Source organism: Dipodomys merriami, unplaced genomic scaffold (assembly GCF_024711535.1).
Source record: "Dipodomys merriami isolate MVZ:Mamm:240054 unplaced genomic scaffold, mDipMer1.0.p SCAF_1, whole genome shotgun sequence".
In the NCBI taxonomy this organism is placed as follows: domain Eukaryota; kingdom Metazoa; phylum Chordata; class Mammalia; order Rodentia; family Heteromyidae; genus Dipodomys; species Dipodomys merriami.
This window is the reverse complement of record NW_027202270.1, coordinates 127,567,551-127,590,229: the sequence shown is the minus strand read 5'-3', so window position 1 is coordinate 127,590,229 and position 22,679 is coordinate 127,567,551. Positions and strand designations below refer to the sequence as shown.

The 22,679-nt window shown below is 41.5% G+C and overlaps 1 protein-coding gene and 1 pseudogene across 3 annotated transcripts; one reads left to right on the top strand and one right to left on the bottom strand.

Annotated features, from left to right (window-relative positions):
• The first annotated feature begins 31 nt into the window (after positions 1-31).
• Positions 32-20,120, top strand: Fcf1 (FCF1 rRNA-processing protein). Of its 3 annotated transcripts, XM_070030004.1 has the most exons (8): positions 32-103; positions 339-406; positions 1,825-1,896; positions 4,947-5,095; positions 10,130-10,202; positions 14,927-15,014; positions 18,651-18,745; positions 19,920-20,120. In XM_070030004.1, the coding sequence occupies exons 1-8, from the start codon at positions 101-103 to the stop codon at positions 19,966-19,968; spliced, it is 597 nt and encodes a 198-aa protein (XP_069886105.1). In that variant the 5' UTR covers positions 32-100; the 3' UTR covers positions 19,969-20,120. The 3 variants fall into 3 exon arrangements, with proteins under 3 accessions (XP_069886105.1, XP_069886096.1, XP_069886115.1); XM_070029995.1 differs by lacking the exon at positions 32-103 and having other exon boundaries at positions 339-473; XM_070030014.1 differs by lacking the exons at positions 32-103; positions 19,920-20,120 and adding an exon at positions 15,870-15,951 and having other exon boundaries at positions 339-473; positions 18,651-18,735.
• On the bottom strand, positions 12,689-14,370 carry LOC138810102 (cytochrome c, somatic pseudogene; annotated as a pseudogene).
• Positions 20,121-22,679: the final 2,559 nt, after the last annotated feature.

The window sequence follows — 22,679 nt, the reverse complement described above, 5'->3', positions numbered from 1 at the left end:
CTTCCGCTTCCGGGTTGTCCTTTGCCGGAAATAACGTAGGGGTGACGTAAAAGTGTCGCGCGGACGGTGATTCCGGAAGAGGCGAGCGTGCGGCGAGAACATGGTGAGAATAGTTTGGACTCATTTCGGCGACGGGTTTGTGGGGATTCAACGCTACAACGAAATTCCTGTGTTTATTTTCATTCTGAGCTCAGGTCTTAAACTTCTAACGGAGCCTGTGTTTGGGGGACTAAGGAGAAGCGCTTGAGAGAAAGTAAAGGGAATGTACGAGAGGGGGGAAAAGGGACTTTTAAGAGATGTATTTCCAACTCATTTAATTCTAAAATTTCTGTTTCAAGGGAAAGCAAAAGAAAACGAGGAAGTATGCGACCATGAAAAGAATGCTCAGTCTGAGGGATGAGAGACTGTGAGTGTCCGGAATCAACTAGGTTCTCAGAATACCCAGAAATACAGGAGTCACGAGGGGATAAGTAGTAAAAGTTCTTGTTATTTTGGTTTTCCTTACATTGTTATTGTGTCTTAGATTTATATGGCATAGGATAGTAGTCAAATGTTTAACATTCATTTAGCTCTTGAGCAATTGCACCATGGAAAACGATGGGAATTAAACACTTCACACCGATCTATCACATTTAAGCCTCGTAATAGTTATTTGTCTTTATCATCTCATTGTTACACTACCACATTCCTTAGCGGGGGGAATGTCATTGTCGAAAAATGGTGTCACACATCAGGCTTGTTTCTCCAGTAATGACAGGCAGTTTTGGTGTGTGTGTGTGCCAGGCCTGAGGCTTGAACTCATGGCCTGGGCTCTGTCTCTGAACATTTTTTCTCAAAGCTAGCACCCTCCCAATTGTACCACAGCTCCACTCCAGCTTTTTGGTGATTAATTGGAGATAAGTGATTCATGAAGGTTTGCCCCGCTGACTTCTAAGATCTCAGCTTCCGGAATAGCTAGAATTACGAGTGAGCCACTGGCTCCTGACTTCTGCTATTTTCGTAAGAGAGATGGAAAACTCTCAGAGGTCCCTATTTTCTAAATATTATCCAGGTCACTGTAGAGAAGTGGACTGATAGTACCTATTTTGAGTCTTCAGAAGTAATTGTCAGTTTCTGGAGGGTGGATTTTGGTCCTTGATTAGAAGAGCTTCTGATTTAGGGAAAAGGTATAATCATCATTATCACCAGGGCTGGGAATGTGGCTTAGTGATAGAGTGCTTGCCTAACATGCATGAAGCTCTGGGTTCAATTCCTCAGTAGTACATAAACAGAAAAGGCCAGAAGTGGTACTGTGGCTCAAGTGGTAGAGTGCTAGCCTTGAGCAAAAGAAGCCCAGAGGCAGTGCCCAGGCCCTGTATTCAAGCCCCAGGACTGGAGGGGGGGAAAAAAGGAACTTTCAAATATAACTACTAGAAGAAGGGAAAAGGAAAAATGAAGAATGAATAATTTTGAAATACATTGCAACTATAAGTGAAAACATGAAAAGACTCAATGGAACCTGTTATCAGTAGAGGATTGAGGAGGGGGAAAAAGAGAAAATGATTTGGTGGGGGAAGGGGGCTAGAGGAAGAAGGTTGAGCTAATAAGGATGATGAAAGGAAGAATATAGTCCAAGAAGATATTTTGCATTTATGGAAATAGAACATTGAAACTTGTTGAAAATATTTCAGAAGGGAAGAAAGAGGGAAGGGAGTAATTAGAGATTAGAATATATTGTAAACATGTAGAGATCCCCCATCATACACCAATAACGTAAACTAATTTTAAAAATATTATAAATACTTTGATTTCTTCTTTCCTGAATTTAATTTACTTTTTTTTCAGTAAAGAAAAGGATAGGTTAAAGCCTAAAAAGAAAGAAAAGAAGGATCCCACTGCACTGAAGGAAAGAGAAGTGTGAGTAAACAAAACATTTAAGTTTTCCATTAAAACTAGAAAAGACATGCCTAAAGTAAAGCCATGGACCTTTTAGGAATCCAGGCTTTGCCTGAGCTGACATGCTCAGGTGTTTGTTAGTAATTATACAGGTGAAAGTCTTATTAACCAACACAATATAATGCTAATGCTTTTAAAGGTTTTAGATTTCCTGGAGCAGTAAACTTTCTCTTAAAACTCTGGGGATATGGTGGGTGCCAGAGGTTCACACCTGTAATCCTAGGGATTCAGAAGCCTGAGATCTGAGGATTGCAGTTTGAAACCAGCTCTGGCAGGAAAGTCCATTAGACTCTTACTTCCAATTAATCACTACTTAAGCTGTTACTCAAGTGATAGAGTTTTAGCCTTAAACACAAAAGCTCAGGGAGCATGCCTAGGCCCTGAGTTCAAGCCCCATGACTGGTATAGACAACAAAAACAAAAACCCTCTGCAGATATAATCTAATTATTTTATTGTTTGTCCAGAATCTTTTAATTGAAATGAATACCAGAAAATTTAAACATGGTTTTTGTTTTTTTGTTTTTGTGGGGGAAATCAAGGTGGGGACAGACAAAAAGAAAAAGGAAGAGTGCAAGAAAACAGTTAAATATTCAATATACATTTGTGAAAATAGAACCAGTAACTTGAGAAGATGAGTGGGGATGAGGAGAATAATGGAAAGGGTGATAATGGTCAGATATATATTGTACTCATAATCTGACATGTTGAATTGAAACTCTTGTATAACTATTTAAAGGTAATTTCAAGACTAAGAAAGACAGCTGGGTGTTGGTGGCTCATGCTTATAATCCTACATATTCAGGAAGCTGAGGTTTAAGCATTGCTGTTCAAAGCCAGCTTGGGCAGAAAAGTCCCATGGGACTTTATCTCTACTATAAACTACTCAGAAAAAAGCTGCAAGTTGTGCTCTGGCTCAAGTAGTAGAACTCTAGCCTTGAACAAAAGAAGATAAAAGACTAAGGCCCTGAGTTCAAGTCCCAGGACTGGCACACACAAACAGTTGGGATGGAAAAAAATATTTTTTTAATTGCTGCTGCTTATCATCCCAACTTTTTAAAAAAGACATACTGTATCACCCACCAGAAAAGTAAGAATATATTTTCAGAATGGAGGTCATTTTAAAATAGCTATTTATTTATTTGCTCATTTGTTTATTAGCCAGTATTGGAGGTTAAACTCAAGGTCTCCTGTTTAGTGAACCTCGCCTCCAAATCAGTTTTTATTCTGTTTATTTTGAAATTGGAATCTCCTAGACTTACTGTCCAGGCTGACTTCAAACCATGATCCTCTAGATCCCAACCTCCTGAGATTACATGTGTGAGCCACCAGGAACCAACAAGGACATTCTTTTGAAATAAATATATTTAGCAATTATGTCACTAGTAGTTAAACACTTCATACCAACAACAACAAAAATCATACTTAAACCTGCCACATTTTCCTTGTTCTTTTTATGGCCTGCATTGCTAGTGGCTATATTATCACAGGTGGATGCTGGCCGATGAACTAGAATTTGCAGATCATTAACTTTTTAGATGAGAAACTGGTTTTGTTGTAGGATTGTGTAACACATAATCCTATCCTTGAGTAAAACTCTTCTCCAAATCACATTTTTACAGGAATTTAGGATCCTATGAAAATGACAAACTTAGTATTATTCTACTCAAAGAACTATATTCCTAGCTGGGTGCCAGTGGCTCATGTTTATAATCCTAGCTACTCAGAAGGCTGAGATCTGAGGATCTCAGATCAGAGCCAGCCCAGGCAAAAAAGTCCATGAGCCTCTTATCTCCAATTAACCACTAGAAAACCAGAAGTGGCACCGTGATCAACGTGGTAGAGCATTATCCTTGAGCCCAAGAGCTCAGGGACGGAGCCCAGGCCCTGAGTTCAAGTCCCATGACTGGCAAAAAAAAAAAAAAAATTCTTCTTCTTTGTACTCATGGCTATCCTCCACATAGAGGGAAAACTAAGTTGGATCATTGCATTTTATTATTTTTAATATACATTTTTTATTGTAAAGATACTATATAGAGGGGTTACAGTTACATGAGTAAGGTAATGAGTACATTTCCTATCGAGTATTGTTACCCCCTCCTTTGTTTTTCCCCTACTATCCCTTTCCTCCTCACCTCCACAACTCCTCCCCTCCCCCCAAAGTTATAAAATTTGTTTTCATTGTACATCTCATTGTTACAATGAGTCAATCTGTATCCTTATTTCCACATTTTGTTATTTCCCTTCCCCTCCCCAAATTAGAAAAATGTACATACAAGATGGAGGGGACCAGAGGGTCATTGCATTTTAAAAGTTGTGACAAGCGGGGCTGGGAAGGTGTCTCAGTGGTAGAGCACTTGCCTTGCATGCATGAGGCCCTGGGTTTGATTCCTCAGCACCACATAAGCAAAAAGAAAAAAGCCAGAAGTGGCGCTGTGGCTCAAGTGGTAGAGCGCTAGCCTTGAGCTGAAGAGCTGAGGGACAGCACTCAGGCCCAGAGTTCAGGCCTCATGACCAGACCCAAAAAAAGATAAAATAAAAATAAAAGTTGTGACAAGCATGCTAATGATATGAGATTAGATATGCTATTGTTTTTTTCTTTACCTTCTTTTTTAAGATTTATTCCCAATGAACACGGGGAAAGGTATTTCTGGTTTTTTGTTTGTTTGTTTGTTTTTTGTAATTGAACTCAGGGCCTGAATGCCAGCTCTCAGCTTTTTTTTGCTCATGGCTAATGCTCTACCACTTGAGCCACAACTCCACTTACAACCTTTGGGTGGTTAGCTGGAGATAAAAGTCTCGTGAACTTTACTTCCCTGACTGGCTTTGAACTGGGATCCTCAGACCTCAGCCTTGTGAGGAATTAGTATTATATGCAAGAGTCATCTGTGCCTGGCTGAAAAGGTGTTTTATGTATAGTAAATTATCCGGAGCAGAGATTCCTTTTTTTTCATTTTGTTTTAATTGGTATCAATTTAATCCTAATTTTGTTCTTATTTTCTTTTTTCTTCAGCCCCCAACATCCTTCCTGCTTATTTTTCCAATATAATACACAGCTGGGCCCACCTTACCACATCCTGGTTGATACCAACTTTATCAACTTTTCCATTAAAGCCAAACTGGACTTAGTACAGTCAATGATGGACTGTCTGTATGCCAAGTGTGAGTATCATCCTTTTATGATTCTGTGACATTTGTAAGGAATAATCCTATTTATCCAAATATATGAAAGAAAAAATAAATAAGTCCATGTGAGGTTCTTTTTTTTTTTTTTGTCAGTCATGGGGCTTGAACTCTGGTTCTGGACACTGTCCCTGAGCTCTTCAGCTCAAGGCTAGCACTCTACTACTTGAGCCACAGCACCATTTCTAGTTTTCTGAGTAGTTTATTGGAGATAAGAGTTTCACAGACTTTCCTGCCTAGGCTGGCTTTGACCCGTGATCCAAGGATCTCAGCCTCCTGAGTAGCTAGGATTACAGGTATGAGCCACCGGAGCCCAGCTCCATGTGAGCTTCTTAATAAATGAATTGCTAGCCTTTTAATTAGAACTGTCATAACTCTGTAACTTTCAATTACTTGATATATAATGCAGACTTGACTAGGAGTTAATTTAATTCTCACAATTTAGTAACAGTCCTTTGACTATCGTTATAGATATGAATTTTTTTTTTTTTTTTTTTTTTTTGGGTCCGGTCGTGGGGCCTGAACTCTGGGCCTGGGCGCTGTCCCTCAGCTCTTCAGCTCAAGGCTAGCACTCTACCACTTGAGCCACAGCACCACTTCTGGCTTTTTTCTTATGTGGTGCTGAGGAATCAAACCCAGGGCCTCGAGCATGCAAGGCAAGTGCTCTACCACTGAGCCACCTTCCCAGCCCCTAGATATGAATTTTTGACACTAAAAGGGGGACTTTTCTTATTAGAATTCAGGATTTACAATTTCTGATGCTGGGTGCCAGTGGCTCATGCCTGTAAATCTAGCTACTCAGATGTCTGAGGATCATCACAGTTCAAAGCCAGCTTCGGCAGGAAAGTTTATGAGATTTTTATTTCCAGTTAACCAACAAATAACCTAAAGTGGAGCTGTGGCCCAAGTGGTAGCTTGCTAGCCTTGAGTGAAAAAGCCAAAGGACAGCACCCAGGCCCTGAGTTCAAGCCCCAGCATCAGCACACCAAAAAAATGTGTGTGAAAATCTGTATTCTTTTCAGTATGTCTGTATATATATTCTATTGTATTAAGGAGAATACATTGTCCATTTTATTCCAGTATGCAAAAGCTAAATAGGACATTTTGCCATTTTTTAATCACATATCTAGAAGTTTGAAAATGGTCAATTTCTAAGTTTATTCAGATAGTGTTTATTTGTGCCAATGAATAAATAAAGGGTCTGAAGTAGTTTACACATCAGTATGCAATTTACCAGTAACAGTTTTCAATTTAACAAATTTTGTTTATATTTATTTTTTATTAGCCCATTTAAAGTTATAAGTGAAAGTTAGACTTACATAACATTAATAACAAATGAATTAAATGTGAACCTTGATGCCCAGCTAGTCTTGAACTGCAATCCCCAGTCTTTGCTTCCAAAGTTGTTAAGATTATAGGTTTACACAACTGAACCTGCCCAGTGTTCTCTTTCTTTTCTACCTAATAAACCAAATAGAATCTAGTTAGCGTCTTCTTCTGCTTAGAGTCCTGTTGACTTAGTTTCCTTGTCAGTAGAAGGACTTTCCAAAGCCAGGCACCAATGGCCTGTCTACTCAGGAAGCTGAGATCTTAGGATCATGGTTCAAAGCCAGCCCAGGCAGGAATATCCCATTTCGTAGACTCATCTCCAATTAACCACCAGAAAATCAGAAGTGGCGCTGTGGCTCAAGTGGTAGAGCGCTCACCTTTAGCTGAAAAGCTGAGGGACAGTGCCCAGGCTGAGTGATCAAGCCCTGCAACCAACCAAAAAAAAAGACTCTCCAGTTAACCAGCAAAAAAGCTGGACTAGAGGTGTGGCTCAAGTGGTAGAGCACCATCCGTGTGCAAAAAAATCAGAGCAACAGCTCAAGGCCCTGAGTTCAGGTCTTGATAACAATGTGCGCGTGCATTCATGTGCACGTGTGCACACACACACATGAACATAAAGTGTTACTCATTTTTAAATTTTAGTATAAATACAGAAAGGTTCCTATAATGCTTTTCCTTAGAAAAGGGCATTTCAAAAAAATTCATATTTAATCTGTGTGAATTAGAGGTTATTTTTATTTATTAATAAAATGAGCGGGGTGCTGCTGGCTCATACCTGAAATCCTAGCTACTCAGCAGGCAGAGATCTGAGGATCATAATTCAAAGCCAGCCCTGGCAGAAAAGTTCCCAAGAGACTCTTCTCTAAGCACCAGAAAGCAGGAAGTGGAGTTGTGGCTATAGTGGTAGAGCGCTAGCCTTGAGCAAGAAGAGTTCAGGGACAGTGCCCAGAACCTGAGTTCAAGCCCCATGACTATGAACAACAAAAAGCATTGTTTTTCTTTTTTAAAAAACAACTTATTCAGATATTATTTATGTACTTAAAGTGTACAACTTAATGGCTTTTAGCATATTCACACAGCTAATGAATCAATTCATTACTACAATTTTAGAACATTTTTATTGCTATGAGACCCCAAATCCTTTAGCTACTCAACCCTTTCTAGCCTATACCCAACCCCCAAACTTTCTCCTGAGTGACACAGATCTGCTTCTGCCCCTCTGGTCTAGATCTGGTTATTCTGGACATTTTATAAAATTCATGCTTTGTCTTCATTTATGTATTATGATGTTTCAAGATAATCCCTGTTGTTAGCATATATGAGTATTTTAATGTGTTAGTGTTAGTACTAGGGCTGAACTCTGGTCCTCACACTTTTCATTGAGCTCTTTTGCTTAATTAAAATTGGTGTTCTATCCCTTGAGGTACACCTCCACCTCCAGCTTTTTGGTGGTTAATCAGAAATAAGAGTTTATAGAGGAAGTGGCACTGTGGCTCAAGTGGTAGAGTGCTCACCTTGAGCTGAAGAACTGAGAAACAGCACCCAAGCCCAGAGTTCAAGCCCCATAACCGACAAAAAAAAAAAAAAGGAAGTTAAATCTAGGGGCTGGGAAGATGGCTCAGTGGTAGAGCGCTTGCCTTGCATGCCTGAGGCCCTGGGTTCGATTCCTCAGCACCACATAAGCAAAAAGAAAAAAGCCGGAGTGGCGCTGTGGCTCAAGTGGTAGAGCGCTAGCCTGAAGCTGAAGAGCTGAGGGACAGCGCCCAGGCCCAGAGTTCAGGCCCCACGTCCGGACCCAAAAAAAAAAAAAAAAAAAGAGTTTATAGACATACATACACAGGCTGACTTTGAACAGAGATTCTCAAATCTTAGCCTTTTTTTTTTTTTGGTCGGCCGTGGGGCTTGAACTCTGGGCCTGGGCACTGTCCCTCAGCTTTTCAGCTCAAGGCTAGCGCTCTACCACTTGAGCTACAGCGCCACTTCTGGTTTTCTGGTGGTTTATTGGAGATAGAGTCTCACGGGCTCTCCTGCCCGGGCTGGCTTTGAACCTCGATCCTCAGATCTCAGCCTCCTGAGTAGCTAGGATTACAGGCGTGAGCCACCAGCGCCCGGCTCCTTTTTTTTTTTTTTTTTTTTTTTTTTTGTCGGTCGTGAGGCTTGAACTCTGGGCTTGGGTGCTGTCCCTGTGCTCTTCAGATCAAGGCCAGCACTCATACCACTTGAGCCACAGCGCCACTTCCAGTTTTCTGGTGGTTTATTGGAGATAAGAGTCTCATGGACTTTCATACCTGGGCTGGCTTTGAACTATAATCCTCAGATCTCAGCCTCCTGAGTAGCTAGGATTACAGGCGTGAGCCATCGGCACCCGGCTATTCAAATCTTATCCTTAAGTAGCTAGGTTTACAGGTAAGCACTACCAGTACCCTAGCCATGTATCAGTATTTTATTTTATTTTTTATTATTTTGCTTATTTTATTTTACTTATTTTTGTGTACTGGACTTGAACTAAAGGCCTCACACTCACACTTGGCTATTTTGCTCAAGTGGTGTTCTGCCACTTGAACCACTCCTCTACTTTGCTTTTTCCCTCCCTCCCTCCCTCCCTCTCTCTCTCCCTCCCTCCCTCTCTTCTTTCTTTCTTTCTCTCTCTCTTTCTCTCTTTCTTTCTTTTCTTTCTTTTCTTTCTTTCTGTTTTGTGCCAGTACTGGAACTTGGACTGTGCTTTGCCTGAGCTTTTCTGCTCAAGGATAGATGCTCTACCATTGAGACATAGCTCCAATTCCAGCTTTTTTTTTTTTTCTTGATATTTAACTGGAGATCAAAGTCTCACAGACTTTCCTACCTGGACTGGTTTAGAACTGTGATTCTCAGATCTTAGCCTCTTGAGTAGCTAGGATTATAGGCATGAGCCACCAGTGCCTGGCTCCAACTTCACCATTTTTTATGGAGTTATGTAACTTTCAAGTTTCTCATTATAAAATGAGGATGATGATAATTAAGGCAACAATGCTACCTGGTGGAGTAGGTGAAGTTAAAGTGTCTGGTATATAACATTATCATAAGCTACTGTAAGCTTTATACAGTAAAAAAAAAATTACCTCTTTGACAAATGCGTAAAGAATTTTACCTGCTTTATTTTTATTCTATTGTAGCTTTCTGTTTGACAATTTTAAAATTCATGCTTTCTTCTGGCTCTCATTTAAAATTTTCCATCTAGAACTTATAAAAATACTCTCTGGGGAGGCTGGGAAGGTGGCTCAGTGGTAGAGTGCTTGCTTTGCATGCATGAGGCCCTGGGTTCGATTCCTCAGCACCACATACACAGAAAAAGCTGAAAGTGGGTGCTATGGCTCAAGAGGTAGAATGCTAGCCTTGAGCTGAAGAGCTCAGGACAGTGCCCAGGCCCAGAGTTCAAGCTCCATGACCAGCAAAAAAAAGAAAAAAAATAATCTCTGGATGTGACTTAACTTTTGACAGATAGTTGTCGAAGTCTGGATGTGGAGTTAGGACAGTTTCTCAGCTTCTTTGTAAATAGGTTTCTTCTAGTCCTTTCTGTTTATTATAGTGTTATTCTGCTGTCATTCCATAAGTCTACTGGTCTCTTAAAGACCAATAGGAGATTCAGAAGATTTCTTCACAAGTGCTGTTACTAATTTTTTGTGCTTTCTTTCTTTTTTCTCTCAGGTATCCCTTGCATAACTGACTGTGTAATGGCTGAAATTGAGAAATTGGGGCAGAAGTATCGAGTGGCTCTAAGGTAAGAATAGCTAGTCTAAGTTTATTCTAGGTTGTTATATTGATGATTGTTTTGGTCCTCCTTCATCTTTGCTGTCCAGAGTTTTTTTTTTAGCCTACTAGTTTAAAATAAAAATCAAATGAATTTTGTGATTCAAAAAGCTGGTATTTGAAGTTCAGAAATTTTTACGTGAGAGGCTGATTTTGGGAGAATCAATGTTATAAACCAAATTTGCAAAGCTCCATCCCAGCAACAATCAGAAGCCTAAAGTTCGGTGGATCAGTCAATGTATTCATGCAAGCAGGAAGTGAGACCCACCTCAAAAATAACCAAGAAAAGACAGAACTGGAACTGTGCCTCAGTGGAAGAATAACTGCCTAGTAAGCATGAGGCTCTTAGTCCAAACCCCTGGCCAAACCTGTCTCCTCCCCACCCTTCACAAAGAAAAGGATGAAAATATGCATGGCATGAACCATATATCTGCAGTTTAAAAACATGCAAGTTGCTAGGCACTGGTGTTTCTCACCTGTAATCCTAGCTACTCAGGAGGCTGAGATCGGAGGATAGTGGTTCAAAGATCCATGAGACTCATCTCCAATTATTGAGTGCCCGCCTTGAGCAAAAAAGCTAAGCAAGAGCATGAGACAGAGTTCAAGCCCCCATACTAGTACAAAATAAAACAATTAAATGAAAATACGCAAATCAATACTACATTATTTTTAGGTATTTATATAGTAATATATATACTATATATGTGTATTATAGAGAGAGAGATATAGCTAATATGAAATCCTACCTATGTAGAAAAATGCGTCAGAATGATAAAACACCAAATTTTTTATAATATTTACTTGTGGAGAAGGAAAAGAGATTAAGCCCAGAGAGGGTACTTTATTTTTTATTTGTAATATTTCATTGGGGGAAGATAGCACTTGGGTTTGAATTGAGGTCTTTGTACTTGCTAGTCAGGTACTCTACACTGAGTCATGCTTCTTTTTGCTTTAGTTATATTTTAATAGAGTTTCATGTTTTTGCCCAGGCTGGACCACAATCCTGCTTATGCCTCCTTGTATGCCAGTATAACCAGTTTACTGGTTAGATGGCATCTTATTTTTTTTTTCCCCCCGGGGGGAGTGGTGTTAAACTTGGAGTCTAGGTTCTGTCCTTCAGCTTTTTGCTTGTCTGGCTTTCTATCACTTAAGCCACACTTCTACTTTTTCTGGCTTTTTGCTGATTAATTGGAGATAAGAGTCTCATGGACTTTTCTACCCAGGCCAGCTCTCTTTTTTCCCAGGCTGGCCAGGTACCATACCTTCACCTCTAGAGTAGCTGGGATTGTAGGTATAAGCCACCATACCCAGCCCCTAATATATATTTCTTTTTAGTTTAGTTTTTTTTTTTTTTTTTTGTCAGTTATGGGCCTTGAACTCTGGGCCTAGGCACTGTCTCTTAGTTCAAGGCAAGCTCTCTACCACTTGAGCCACACAGCACCACTTCTGGTTTTCTGGTGGTTAATTGGAGATAGGAGTCTCACAGACTTTTCTGCCCAAGCTGGCTTTGAACTATGATCCTCAGATCTCAGCTTCCTGAGTAGGTAGGATTACAGGTATGATCTACCAGTGCCCAGCTCCTAAAATGTTTTTGTTTGTTGTTTTTTTGTCTCCCCTTCCCTTTATCTCTTCCTCCCCCACCTCCCCAACCTGAAACTAAGGCTTGAATTCAAGGCCTCACACTTACTTGGCTTCCTTTTTAGCTGCTCTCTCCCTCCTAAGCTATGGCTCCAAGTCCATGATTAATTTGGAGGTAGAGTCTCTGACTTTTCTGACTGCACTGACTTCAAAACACTGCCCTCTGCATTTCAGCCTCCTGAGTAACTTAAGATTACAGAATGAACTACCACCAACACTTGGCATGTTTCATTTCTGTGTGTGTGTGTGTGCATGTGCGTGTACACATGCACACTGGTAGGGCTAACTCAGGGCCTGAGCATTGTCCCTCTGGTACTTTCCAGTTGATCCACCTCCACTTCTGCTTGTTAGAGATAAGAGTCTCATAGACTTTGCTCCCCAAACTGGCTTTAAACCATGATCCTCAGAACTCAGGCTCCTGAGTAACAAGGATTACAGGCACAAGCCACCTGGGCCTGGCAATATTTTATTTCTTTATTTCTTTTGTTTTGGTACCAGTCCTGAGGCTTGAACTCAGGGCCTGGGCACTGTCCCAAAGCTTTTTGATCAAGGCTAGCCACAGTTCTTCTGGCTTTTTGGTGGTTGGTTGGAGATAAGAGTTTCACAATCTGGGGCTGAGAAGGTGGCTCAGTGGTAGAGTGCTTGCCTTGCATGCATGAGGCCCTGGGTTCGATTCCTCAGCACCACATAAAAAGAAAAAGCTGGAAGTGGTGCTGTGGCTCAAGTGGTAGAGCACTAGCCTTGAGCTGAAGAGCTGAGGGACAGTGCTCAGGCCCAGGGTTCAGGCACCATGACTGGCAAAAAAAAAAAACAAGAGTCTCACAAACTTCCCTTTTCTGGACTGGGTTTGGATCTTGATTGTTCCTCCTCCTCCTCCTCTTCCTCCTTCTCCTCTTCCTCCTCCTCCACTTTCTCTTCCTCCTCCTTCTCCTTCTGGTCCTGGGGCAGCCTACGTGCTATCTCTGAGCCTTTTTATGCATAAGTCTAGCACTCTACCACTTAAGCCACAGTACCATTTCAGGCTTTTTCTGAGTAGTTTGTTGGAGTCTCACAGATGGGCTGGTAATGTGGCCTAGTGGTAGAGTGGTTGCCTAGCATACATGAAGCCCTAGGTTCGATTCCTCAGTACCACATAAACAGAAAAGGCCAGAAGTGGCACTGTGGCTCAAGTGGTAGAGTGCTAGCCTTGAGGAAAAGAAGCTCAGGGACAGTGCTCAGACCAAGTTCAGGCCCCACGACCGACCCAAAAAAAAAAAAAAAATAGAGTCTCACAGACATTCCTGTATGACCTGGCTTTGAACCACAGTCCTCAGATCTCAGCCTCCTGAGTAGCTAGGACTACAGGTGTGAGCCCACTATGTACCTGGTTATGTTTCATTTCTTAATGAAACATTTTCTGAGGGTAGACACAGGTGTTCATCATTCTTTACCTTTTTATATATATCTGAAATACTTTTAACTAAAAGGAGGAAAGGCAAATTTTTAATTAAAAACAAAGGATGAGTAGGAAAAACAGACACCAGCTTTGCTATGAAGGGGGAAAAAAATACAATGTTAGTTGGACAGGCAAGGAAATAAAAAGTTACTTGTGTTTGTTTAATGGGAGTACAGTTTTTTCATCTTCATTTTTTCCTCCATGTCCTTTTTCTATATTCACACAACCCACATGGACCTTACACCCCGTCCCTGCAATAAGGGAGTATTCTGTTGCATTCAGTGTCTCAGTGCTACCCTGTGTTTTTATTTGTTTCAGTCTAGCATCATCATTGTGCAATAGAAAGAACATGCATGTGGGAGTAGTTTTGGCTTTTCAATTTTATATTAAAATAATACAATTGAATTTTTCATGACAAACAATATTTTAAAATATAAATAATAAAAAGTGAAAGTCCTCCATATTTTTACTTTGCCTGTTTATTCCTATCCAGAAATAACAAGTAAAAAATTTTACTGTTTTTCTGTACAGACTAGCAAATCTAGAGGAAGAGTATCAGAGAGAGGGGTTTCTTTTTTCTTTTTTTTTTTTTTTTTTTTGGTCCAGTCGTGGGGCTTGAACTCTGGGCCTGGCGCTGTCCCTCTGCTCTTCAGCTCAAGGCTAGCACTCTACCACTTGAGCCACAGCGCCACTTCCGGCTTTTTTCTTTTTGCTTATGTGGTGCTGCAGAATTGAACCCAGGGCCTCATGCATTCAAGGCAAGCGCTCTACCACTGAGCCACCTTCCCAGCCCCCTTTCTCCCTTCTTAATGCCAGCGAAGATCATTTTTGTTGCAGGGATGTACTTTTTGGGATTCTCCAAATACTCCATGAGTGTATCCTCTTCCCAGGTGATGCCTTTGTTCTTGTTGGTATCTGTCTAAGTGAATCCAGCAGCTTGACCTGTCTTCAGACCAAACAGACCATGGAGATTAGGCTCAGTCTTGTGCTTGCCTCCTTTTTCAGTGGGGTGGCACTGGGCACACTTATGAACAGAAATCTTCTTGTCTTTCTCAGCATCACCCATTTTAAATTCGTTCATTTGTTGCTATCACAAGAAGGATAACAGCTCCAAAGCCAGACGTCCTGCTCTCTAGCCCAAAGACATGCCAGCCGGTGCCTTTGTACCACTGTTGGTGCAACCACTACCTTGTTGGGATTTTTTAATAGGATGGAACACCAAAACACATTTATCTTTTACCTTGTTGATGGATGTTTTGATTACCTTCAGTTTTTCAGTACCATAACCTGTGTGGTAATGACCAACCTAGCCTGTCCTTCCACTACATTTGTGTAAGACAACTTCCTAAAAGTGATGTGATTGAGTCACGACTAATTTGGATTTTCATCCTGGCTTTTCCCTGCTGTGAAGATTTGAGCAAATTAATTTTGGGACCTGCTTTCTTTTATGGAAAACAGAATTTCAGAGTTTTGTGCTGAGTCATTGGCCCTAAGCATAGCAGCCATCAGTCAGCAAGCTGAAAAATCTCCAGATAATCAGGTTATGTTTGCTTTACAGATTTGTTGAAGGAAGTTATCCATTGTTTGAACATTTTCTTTAATATACTGTTATAATCCCACAGAATCGCCAAGGATCCACGATTTGAACGATTACCATGCACACACAAAGGAACCTATGCAGATGACTGCTTAGTTCAAAGAGTAACTCAGGTATCATCTTTATTTTATATTTTTGTGCCAGTCCTGGGACTTAATCTGAAGGCTTGGACACTGTCCCTGAGCTTCTGGTACTCAGGGCTAGCAGTCTACCACTTGATCCATAGCTCCTTTTCCAGCTTTTTGGTGGTTAGCTAGAGGTAAGAGTCTCATGGACAGTCTTGTTAGGCTGGCTTCCAAACATGATCCTCAAATGTCAGCCATCTGAGTAACTAGGATTACAGACATGAGCCACTGGCACCTGGCAGTGCCGTCATTTTTTTTTTTAATTTAAAATTTTATTTATTTATTTATTTTTATTTTCGGTAGGTCATAAGGCCTGGGCACTGTCACTGTCCCTGAGCTCTTCAGCTCAAGGAAAGTGCTCTACCACTTGAGCCACAGTGCCACTTCTAGTTTTCTGGTAGTTTATTGGAGATAAAGAGTCTCCGGACTTTGAACTGTGATCCTCAGATCTCAGCCTCCTGAGTAGCTATGATTACAGGGGTGAGCCACCGGCATGTAGCTGCTTTTTTTTTTCCTAAGGCAAGCTTATCACTTGAAAGGTCATGGTCAGTAAAATATTTAGGAATATAAATGATAAAATAAAAAGGACTGTATAGCAACCTTTCATAACAAGCATAGACATTTTCATTTACTTGAGAGAATGGATTGAAAACATATACTCCAACTGTAATGAAAGAACATGCTTTCAAATCTCAATACCTGCACTGACTTGGTATGTGACTTGGGACAGATTCTTTATCCCCCAAATCTCTGTAAAATGATTTGTGTGGACTAATGTAGGTATAATAATATGACAGATTTTACTTCTCTGTGTCTAAAATAAGGTGCATTTCCTCCTCACAGGAATGTTGTCCCCTCTCTACAATGTTTTTCAGCTACATCTGAGAATTTCTCAGGGTTCTGTCTCACACATACCATAGGATAAGTATGTTTTGAATTCTTCCATTCTGACCCTTGTCAAACCCAAGAGCTGCTATTGATTGCTTTTATAAGGACCTCTCCCAGATTGGAGATTTAACTCAATGTTGAACACTTACCTAGCATGTACCAAGCCTGGAGTTTGATCACTAGTCACTAGTATTTTCTCCCTGCCCCCCCCCCAAAAAAAAAGGAAAGAGAGAAGGGGAGGCAAGTGGAAGGGAAAAGAGAGTTCACTTCTCCTGAAGATGATAATCACCATGACATTCATCTGATTACCACTTTGACCTTTAGCCACATATTCCATGGATGGGGCCAGCATTTCCCTTAATTTCCCATAGCACAGTTGCCACATTATAACTTTTTGTAAAACTCAATGCTGCCAGGAGCCAGTGGCTCACACTAGTAATCCTAGCTGTTCAATAGGCTGAGATCTGAGGATTGTGGTTTGAACCCAGCTGGAAAGGCTGTGAGACTCTTATCTCCAATTAACCACACAAAACAAAGCCAAAGTAGAGCTGTGACTTGAGTGATAGCCTTAAGCAAAAGAAGCACAGGCCCTAAGCTCAAGCTCCAGGACCAGCAAAAAAAAAAAATTAGGGGCTGGGAAGGTGGCTCAGTGGTAGAGTGCTTGCTTTGCATGCTTGAGGCCCTGGGTTCGATTCCTCAGCACCACATAAGCAGAAAAAAAAAGCTGGAAGTGGCGCTGTGGCTCAAGTGGTAGAGTGCTAGCCTTGAGCTGAAGAGCTGAGGGATAGCGCCCAGACCCAGAGTTCAGGCCTCACGACCGGACCCAAAAACAAAAACAAAAAAAAATTATGGGGCTGGGAAGGTGGCTCAGTGGTAGAGCACTTGCCTTGCATGCCTGAGGCCCTGGGTTCGATTCCTCAGCACCACATAAGCAAAAAGAAAAAGCCAGAAGTGGCACTGTGGCTCAAGTGGTAGAGCGCTAGCCTTGAGCTGAAGAGCTGAAGGACAGCGCCCAGGCCCAGAGTTCAGGCCCCACGACCAGACCAAAAAAAAAAAAAAAAATTTAAAAACAAAAACCAACCGGGGGCTGGGAAGGTGGCTTAGTGGTAGAGCGCTTGCCTTGCATGCATGAGGCCCTGGATTCGATTCCTTAGCACCACATAAGCAGGAAAAAAAAAAAGCTGGAAGTGGCGCTGTGGCTCAAGTGATAGAGTGCTAGCCTTGAGCTGAAGAGCTGAGGACAGAGCCCAGGCCCTTAGTTTAGACCCTGACTGGACCCAAAAAAAAAAAAAAAAAACCAGCCAGGCGCTGGTGGCACCTGCCTGTAATCCTAGCTTACTCAGGAGGCTGAGATCTGAGGATATGTGGTTCAAAGCCAGCCTGGGCTAGAAAGTCTGTGAGACTCTTTATCTCCAATAAACCACTCAGAAAACCAAAAGTGGCACTGTGGCTCAAGTGGTAGAGCACTTGCTTTGAGCTGAAGAGCTGAGGGACAGCACCTAGACCCAAAGTTCAAGCCCCACGACCGACCAAAACAAAAAAAACCCTCAATGCTGACTTAGATATAACTGAAGTACAACACAAGTATCTTCTATTTGATGGATATATATTACAGTTTTCAGAGGTGCTAAGCTCAAATTTTGAGTCATAGAGATGTTTCTCTCTGTTCTCCAGGGCAGAGGTAGCCTTCCTTCACCATGCAGACGCCTCAGAGCATACACAAAAGAACTAGAGCATGTGCCTTCCAATCTAAGGCACTTGCTCTGCATTTGCATGGAGTCAGTCAGAGTGTTTTCCTGAAAGTAACAGTTTGTCTTCCTTAAATGTGAAAAGAAAGGCTCTTCCACTTATGAAGGATTTTTGTTTTTTTGTTTTTGTCCTATTTTTTGGTGCCCATTGTGGAGCTTGAACTCAGGGTCTGAGTACTGTCTCTGAACTTTTTTCCTAAAGACTAGTACTAAAACTTGAGCCACGGTTCCACTTAGTTTTTTTTTTTTTTGGGGGGGGTCTGGTTGTGGGGCCTGAACTCTGGGCCTGGGTGCTGTCCCTCAGCTCTTCAGCTCAAGGCTAGCGCTCTACCACTTGAGCCACAACACCACTTCCAGCTTTTTTCTTTTTGCTTATGTGATGCTGAGGAATTGAATCCAGGGCCTCAGGCATGCAAGGCAAGTGCTCTACCACTGAGCCACCTTCCCAGCCCCACTTCCAGATTTTTTTTGCTAGATAAGTGTCTTATAGACTTTGCTGCCAGAGTTGGTTTTGAACTGCAATCCTCAGATCTCAGCCTTCTGAGTAGCTAGGGTTAGAGGTATGAGCTACTGGTGCCTAGTTCACTTAGAAAGTTTTATCTTGTCCCTTTCAAAATTCTTAGAATCAACCACATTCAGCCCAAGCAACTTGTTCTTTATTTCACAAATAAGAGTTCATTACCCATAGTAGCTACTCCACAAATTTTGCAGTCTTCCTTGTGCTAGTTACTATGAAATGAATAAACTATTCATTCATTCATCAGTACACATTCCTCTGTAGTAGAAGTGTCATTTCCAGAAGTCATTAAAAAAAATATACTCAGGGCTGGGAAGGTGGCTCAGTGGTAGAGCGCTTGCCTTGAGCTGAAATGCTGAGCAACAGCACCCAGGCCCAGAGTTCAGGCCCCACGACTGGACCCCCCCAAAAAAAAATTAAAAAATATATATATACTCAGAACTAGATGTATTCATTGACTCTCTCTTTCAGCACAAGTGTTACATTGTGGCTACAGTTGACCGTGACCTTAAAAGAAGAATCCGGAAGATCCCTGGAGTTCCTATCATGTACATTTCTAATCATAGGTAAAAAGTTATGTGGAGGCATAATTTGGGAAATTGGGAAACTGACTAGAAGTCTATAGTTTGTCAATAAAAAGTGAGATCTGTCAAAAATAAAAATGACATAAAATTACAAAGCTATAAAAGGATTTTAAAGCCAGGTACTATTGGCTCATGCCCGTAATTCTAGCTAAGAGGCTAATATCTGAGGATCGCAGTTCAAAGCCAGCCCGCACTTCATTAAACTACCAAAAAAAAGTAACAAGTGGAGTTGTGGCTCACGTGGTAAAGTGTTAGCCTTGAGCAAAAGAAGCTCAGGGACAATGCCCAGACCCTGAGTTCAAGCACCAGGCCAGGCACAAAAAAATAAGAATTAAATTAAAATAAAAGAATCTCAAAAAATTACTGTTTCAAATATTTATAAGGTTAGAGTTGAAGGAATGAGACAAGGTAGCAAGAACAGAGGTAGAAGATGAAGATAGGTTTTAAGAATAATGGACCAAGGGGCTGGGAAGGTGGCTCAGTGGTAGAGTGCTTGCCTTGCATGCCTGAGGCCCTGGGTTCGATTCCTTAGTACCACATAAGCAAAAAAAAAAAAAAAAGAATAATGGACCAAGCCGGGCGCCGGTGGCTCATGCCTGTAATCCTAGTTACTCAGGAGGCTGAGATCTGAGGATCACAATTCAAGCTGCCAGCTCGGGCAGGAAAGTCTAATAAACAACTAGAAAACTGGAAGTGGCGCTGTGGCTCAAGCGGTAGAGTGCTCGCCTTGAGCTGAAGAGCACAGGGACAGCGCCCAAGCCCAGAGTTCAAGCCCCACAACCAACAAAAAAAATAATAATGGACCATCAAATTGTTATAAGATTACTAAAAGAAATAGATGTGTTGCTTTAAAAACAAAGCATTATTTTAAGTCTAGGTAACCTTTTCGGTCAAAGATACCTGGACTTCCTGGCTCCCCCACTTGGCTAACTTTGTGACTGATGAGTAAAGACAATAAATTACAGATAGCATTTTGCTATGATTCATTCCTTATGAGGTCCCTCTAAATTCCTTATGAGGTCCCTCTAATGTTCGCACTGGCAAAAAGAATGACTAGTTGGAAGGTAGTAAGAGTGGTACGATCAGTAGAGGATCAGTTTTTAAATAGTTTCTGTACCCACCTTTCTTACCAGTGCTAATTTTCTCTTCTGACCAGATACAACATCGAGCGGATGCCAGATGATTATGGAGCCCCACGATTCTAATTCTTAGGAGACACAGTTCCACCACCTTCCTTGGACCAACTTTCTCCATTGCCAGTTCATACCAGTTCAATAATCAGCATGATTATTATTCTCTTCACTCATTGGCTCTATTATGAGCTGAATATGATTAAATATACTCACTTTTTAATGTTTGTGAAATTGACATGTTGTCTTATTTAAAAGTTTGCTTTGTGGGGATGGGAAGGTGGCTCAGTGGTAGAGCGCTTGCCTTGCATGCATGAGGCCCTGGGTTCGATTCCTTAGCAAAAGGAAAAAAAGCCGGAAGTGGCACCGTGGCTCAAGTGGTAGAGTGCTAGCCTTGAGCTGAAGAGCTGAGGGACAGCGTCCAGGCCCAGAGTTCAGGCCCACGACCGAACCCAAAAAAAAAGTTTGCTTTGTGTGGTGGCACACATCTAATCCTAGATTACACAGAGGCAGAGATTAGAGGATTGGCAGTTTAAATCTACTTCCAGCCACTACTACCACCCCAGAAAAAGAAAAACACGAGATTGTTGTTCTTTAAAAAGTACAGAAATCTAGGGGCTGGGAAGATGGCTCAGTGGTAGAGGCTTGCCTTGCATGCATGAGGCCCTGGGTTTGATTCCTCAGCACCACATAAGCAAAAAGAAAAAAGCTGGAAGTGGTGTTGTGGCTCAAGTGGTAGAGCGCTAGCCTTGAGCTGAAGAGCTGAGGGACAGCGCCCAGGCCCAGAGTTCAGGCCCCACAACCGGACCCAAAAGAAAAAAAAAAAAAAAGAAATCTCCCAGGTGCCAGTGGCTCATTCCTGTAATTCTAGCTAGTGGGGAGGATGAGATTTGAGGATCTCGGTTCCAAGCCACTCCAGACAGGAAAGTCTGGGAGACTCTTATCTCCAATAAACCACCAGAAAACTGGGAATGGCACTGTGGCTCAAGTGGTAGAGCACTCACCTTGAGCTAAAGAGCTCGGACAGTGCCCAGGCCCAGAGTTCAAGCCCCACAACCGACAAAAAAATGCAGAATTTATTTTAAAAATGATGGTACTGCCAGGTGTCAGTAGCTCATGTCTGTAATCCTAGTTAACTCAGAAGGCTGACATGTGAGGATCATGGTTGGAAGCCAGCCTAAGCAGGAACTCCATGAGACTTTTACCTCTAGTTAACCACCAAAAAGCTGGAAGAGGAGCTGTGGATCAAGTGGTAGACTGCTAGCTTTGAGCACAAAAAGCTCAGGGACAGTGCCCAGACCAAAAAAAACCCAAAAAACAGTACAAGGCCCTGAGTTGAACTACCACCACCACAAAGGTGTGTGTGTGTGTGTATACATGCCATAACACCTGCATTTCAAAACAATAAACCAAGAATGAAAAGTAACCTTTGCAGTAGGAGAAAATTCTTAAGAATCATATATTTAATTGGATTAATTACAAGAATGTACAAGGAACTTTTAGCCACAACAACAAAAAAACACCTGTAATCCCAGCTAGTCCAGAGACAGAGATTGAAAGATTCACAGTTCAAAAGCAGCTCAGGAAAAACCATAGTAAGACACCTCACCCCTATCTCAAGCAACAATCAATTCCGTGGTGGTATTGTAATGCCAGCTACATGGAAGGCAAATGGAGGAAGATTGTAGTCCAATGCTGGCCCAAGGCAAAATTACAAAATAAGCAAAATATGGATGGGGTAGTAGAGTGCCTGTGAGGCCCCGAGTTCATAAAGCCCCTGTACTATTCCCTAATAAAGCTGAAAGAAGCCCCAGAGGGTCCTTCTTCTGGAGACTTCCTCTGTTTATGCAATATAACCAGGCAACAGTGCTGTCTTCCATATAGGTGCTAATGGCCCTCTTGTTTAGGGAGAGCTTTGGAGAGATCCATCACCTAGAACCTAATAGGCAAGGATGAAAAGAAAAGACAATGTTTCCTACCTTTAATTTTTCTACCATGGCTTTTCTTCTCAAAACAAAAATTGAGTGGATGGGAGCACGGCTCAGTGGTAGAATGCTTGCTTGCCTTGCATGCACAAGGCCCTGGGTTTGATTCCTCAGCACCTCATAGGCAGAAAAAGCTGGAAGTGGCATTGTGGCTCAAGTGGTAGAGCGCTAGCCTTGAGCTGAAGAGATGAGGGACAGCGTCCAAAGCCAGAGTTCAGGCCCCAGGACAAAAAAAAAAAAAAAAAATTGAAACTGTGAGTCTTGCACCAAAACCTCATGTCCTAATCTAAGCCAGCCAGCACAGAAAAGTCCTTGAGACTCAATGTCCAATTAACTAACAAAAATTGAAGTAGAGCTGAAGCTCAAGTAATAGAACACTACCTTCAGTGAAAAAGCTAAGGGACAGCACTGAGTTCAAGTGCCAGTACCAGCACCATAAGAAAAGAAAAAAAAAAATGGAAGTAGCACTACAGCTCAAATTGGTAGAGTGTTATCTTTGATCAAAAAAGCTCAGGGTCAGCACCCAGACCCTGAATTCTAGCCCCACAATGGACAGAAAGAAAAAAAAGTGACATTAACAAGCACACAAAACACAAAAGTATAGTTACATAAGTTTCACAAAACAAGTATTTGTGAAAACATCACTTCGTTCAAGAAACTTTGTTCAACATTGTCAGTATGTCAGGAACTCCAGTTGTACCCCTCCTAATACTTACTTTTTTGACTCATAGGCAGTTAACTAATATTATATAACATTGTTTTGCCAATTTTTTAACAATATGTAAAATTAATTGTACAACT

Bases quoted from the DNA above. Each gene is read 5' to 3' on its own strand.
- Fcf1 (XM_070029995.1), top strand. From the start codon at position 397: ATGAGAGACTGTGAGTGTCCGGAATCAACTAGGTTCTCAGAATACCCA. The intron at 474-1,824 runs GTAAAAGTTCTT...CTTTTTTTTCAG, and splicing joins GAGTCACGAGGGGATAAGTA to TAAAGAAAAGGATAGGTTAA. The intron at 5,096-10,129 runs GTGAGTATCATC...TTTTTCTCTCAG, and splicing joins GGACTGTCTGTATGCCAAGT to GTATCCCTTGCATAACTGAC.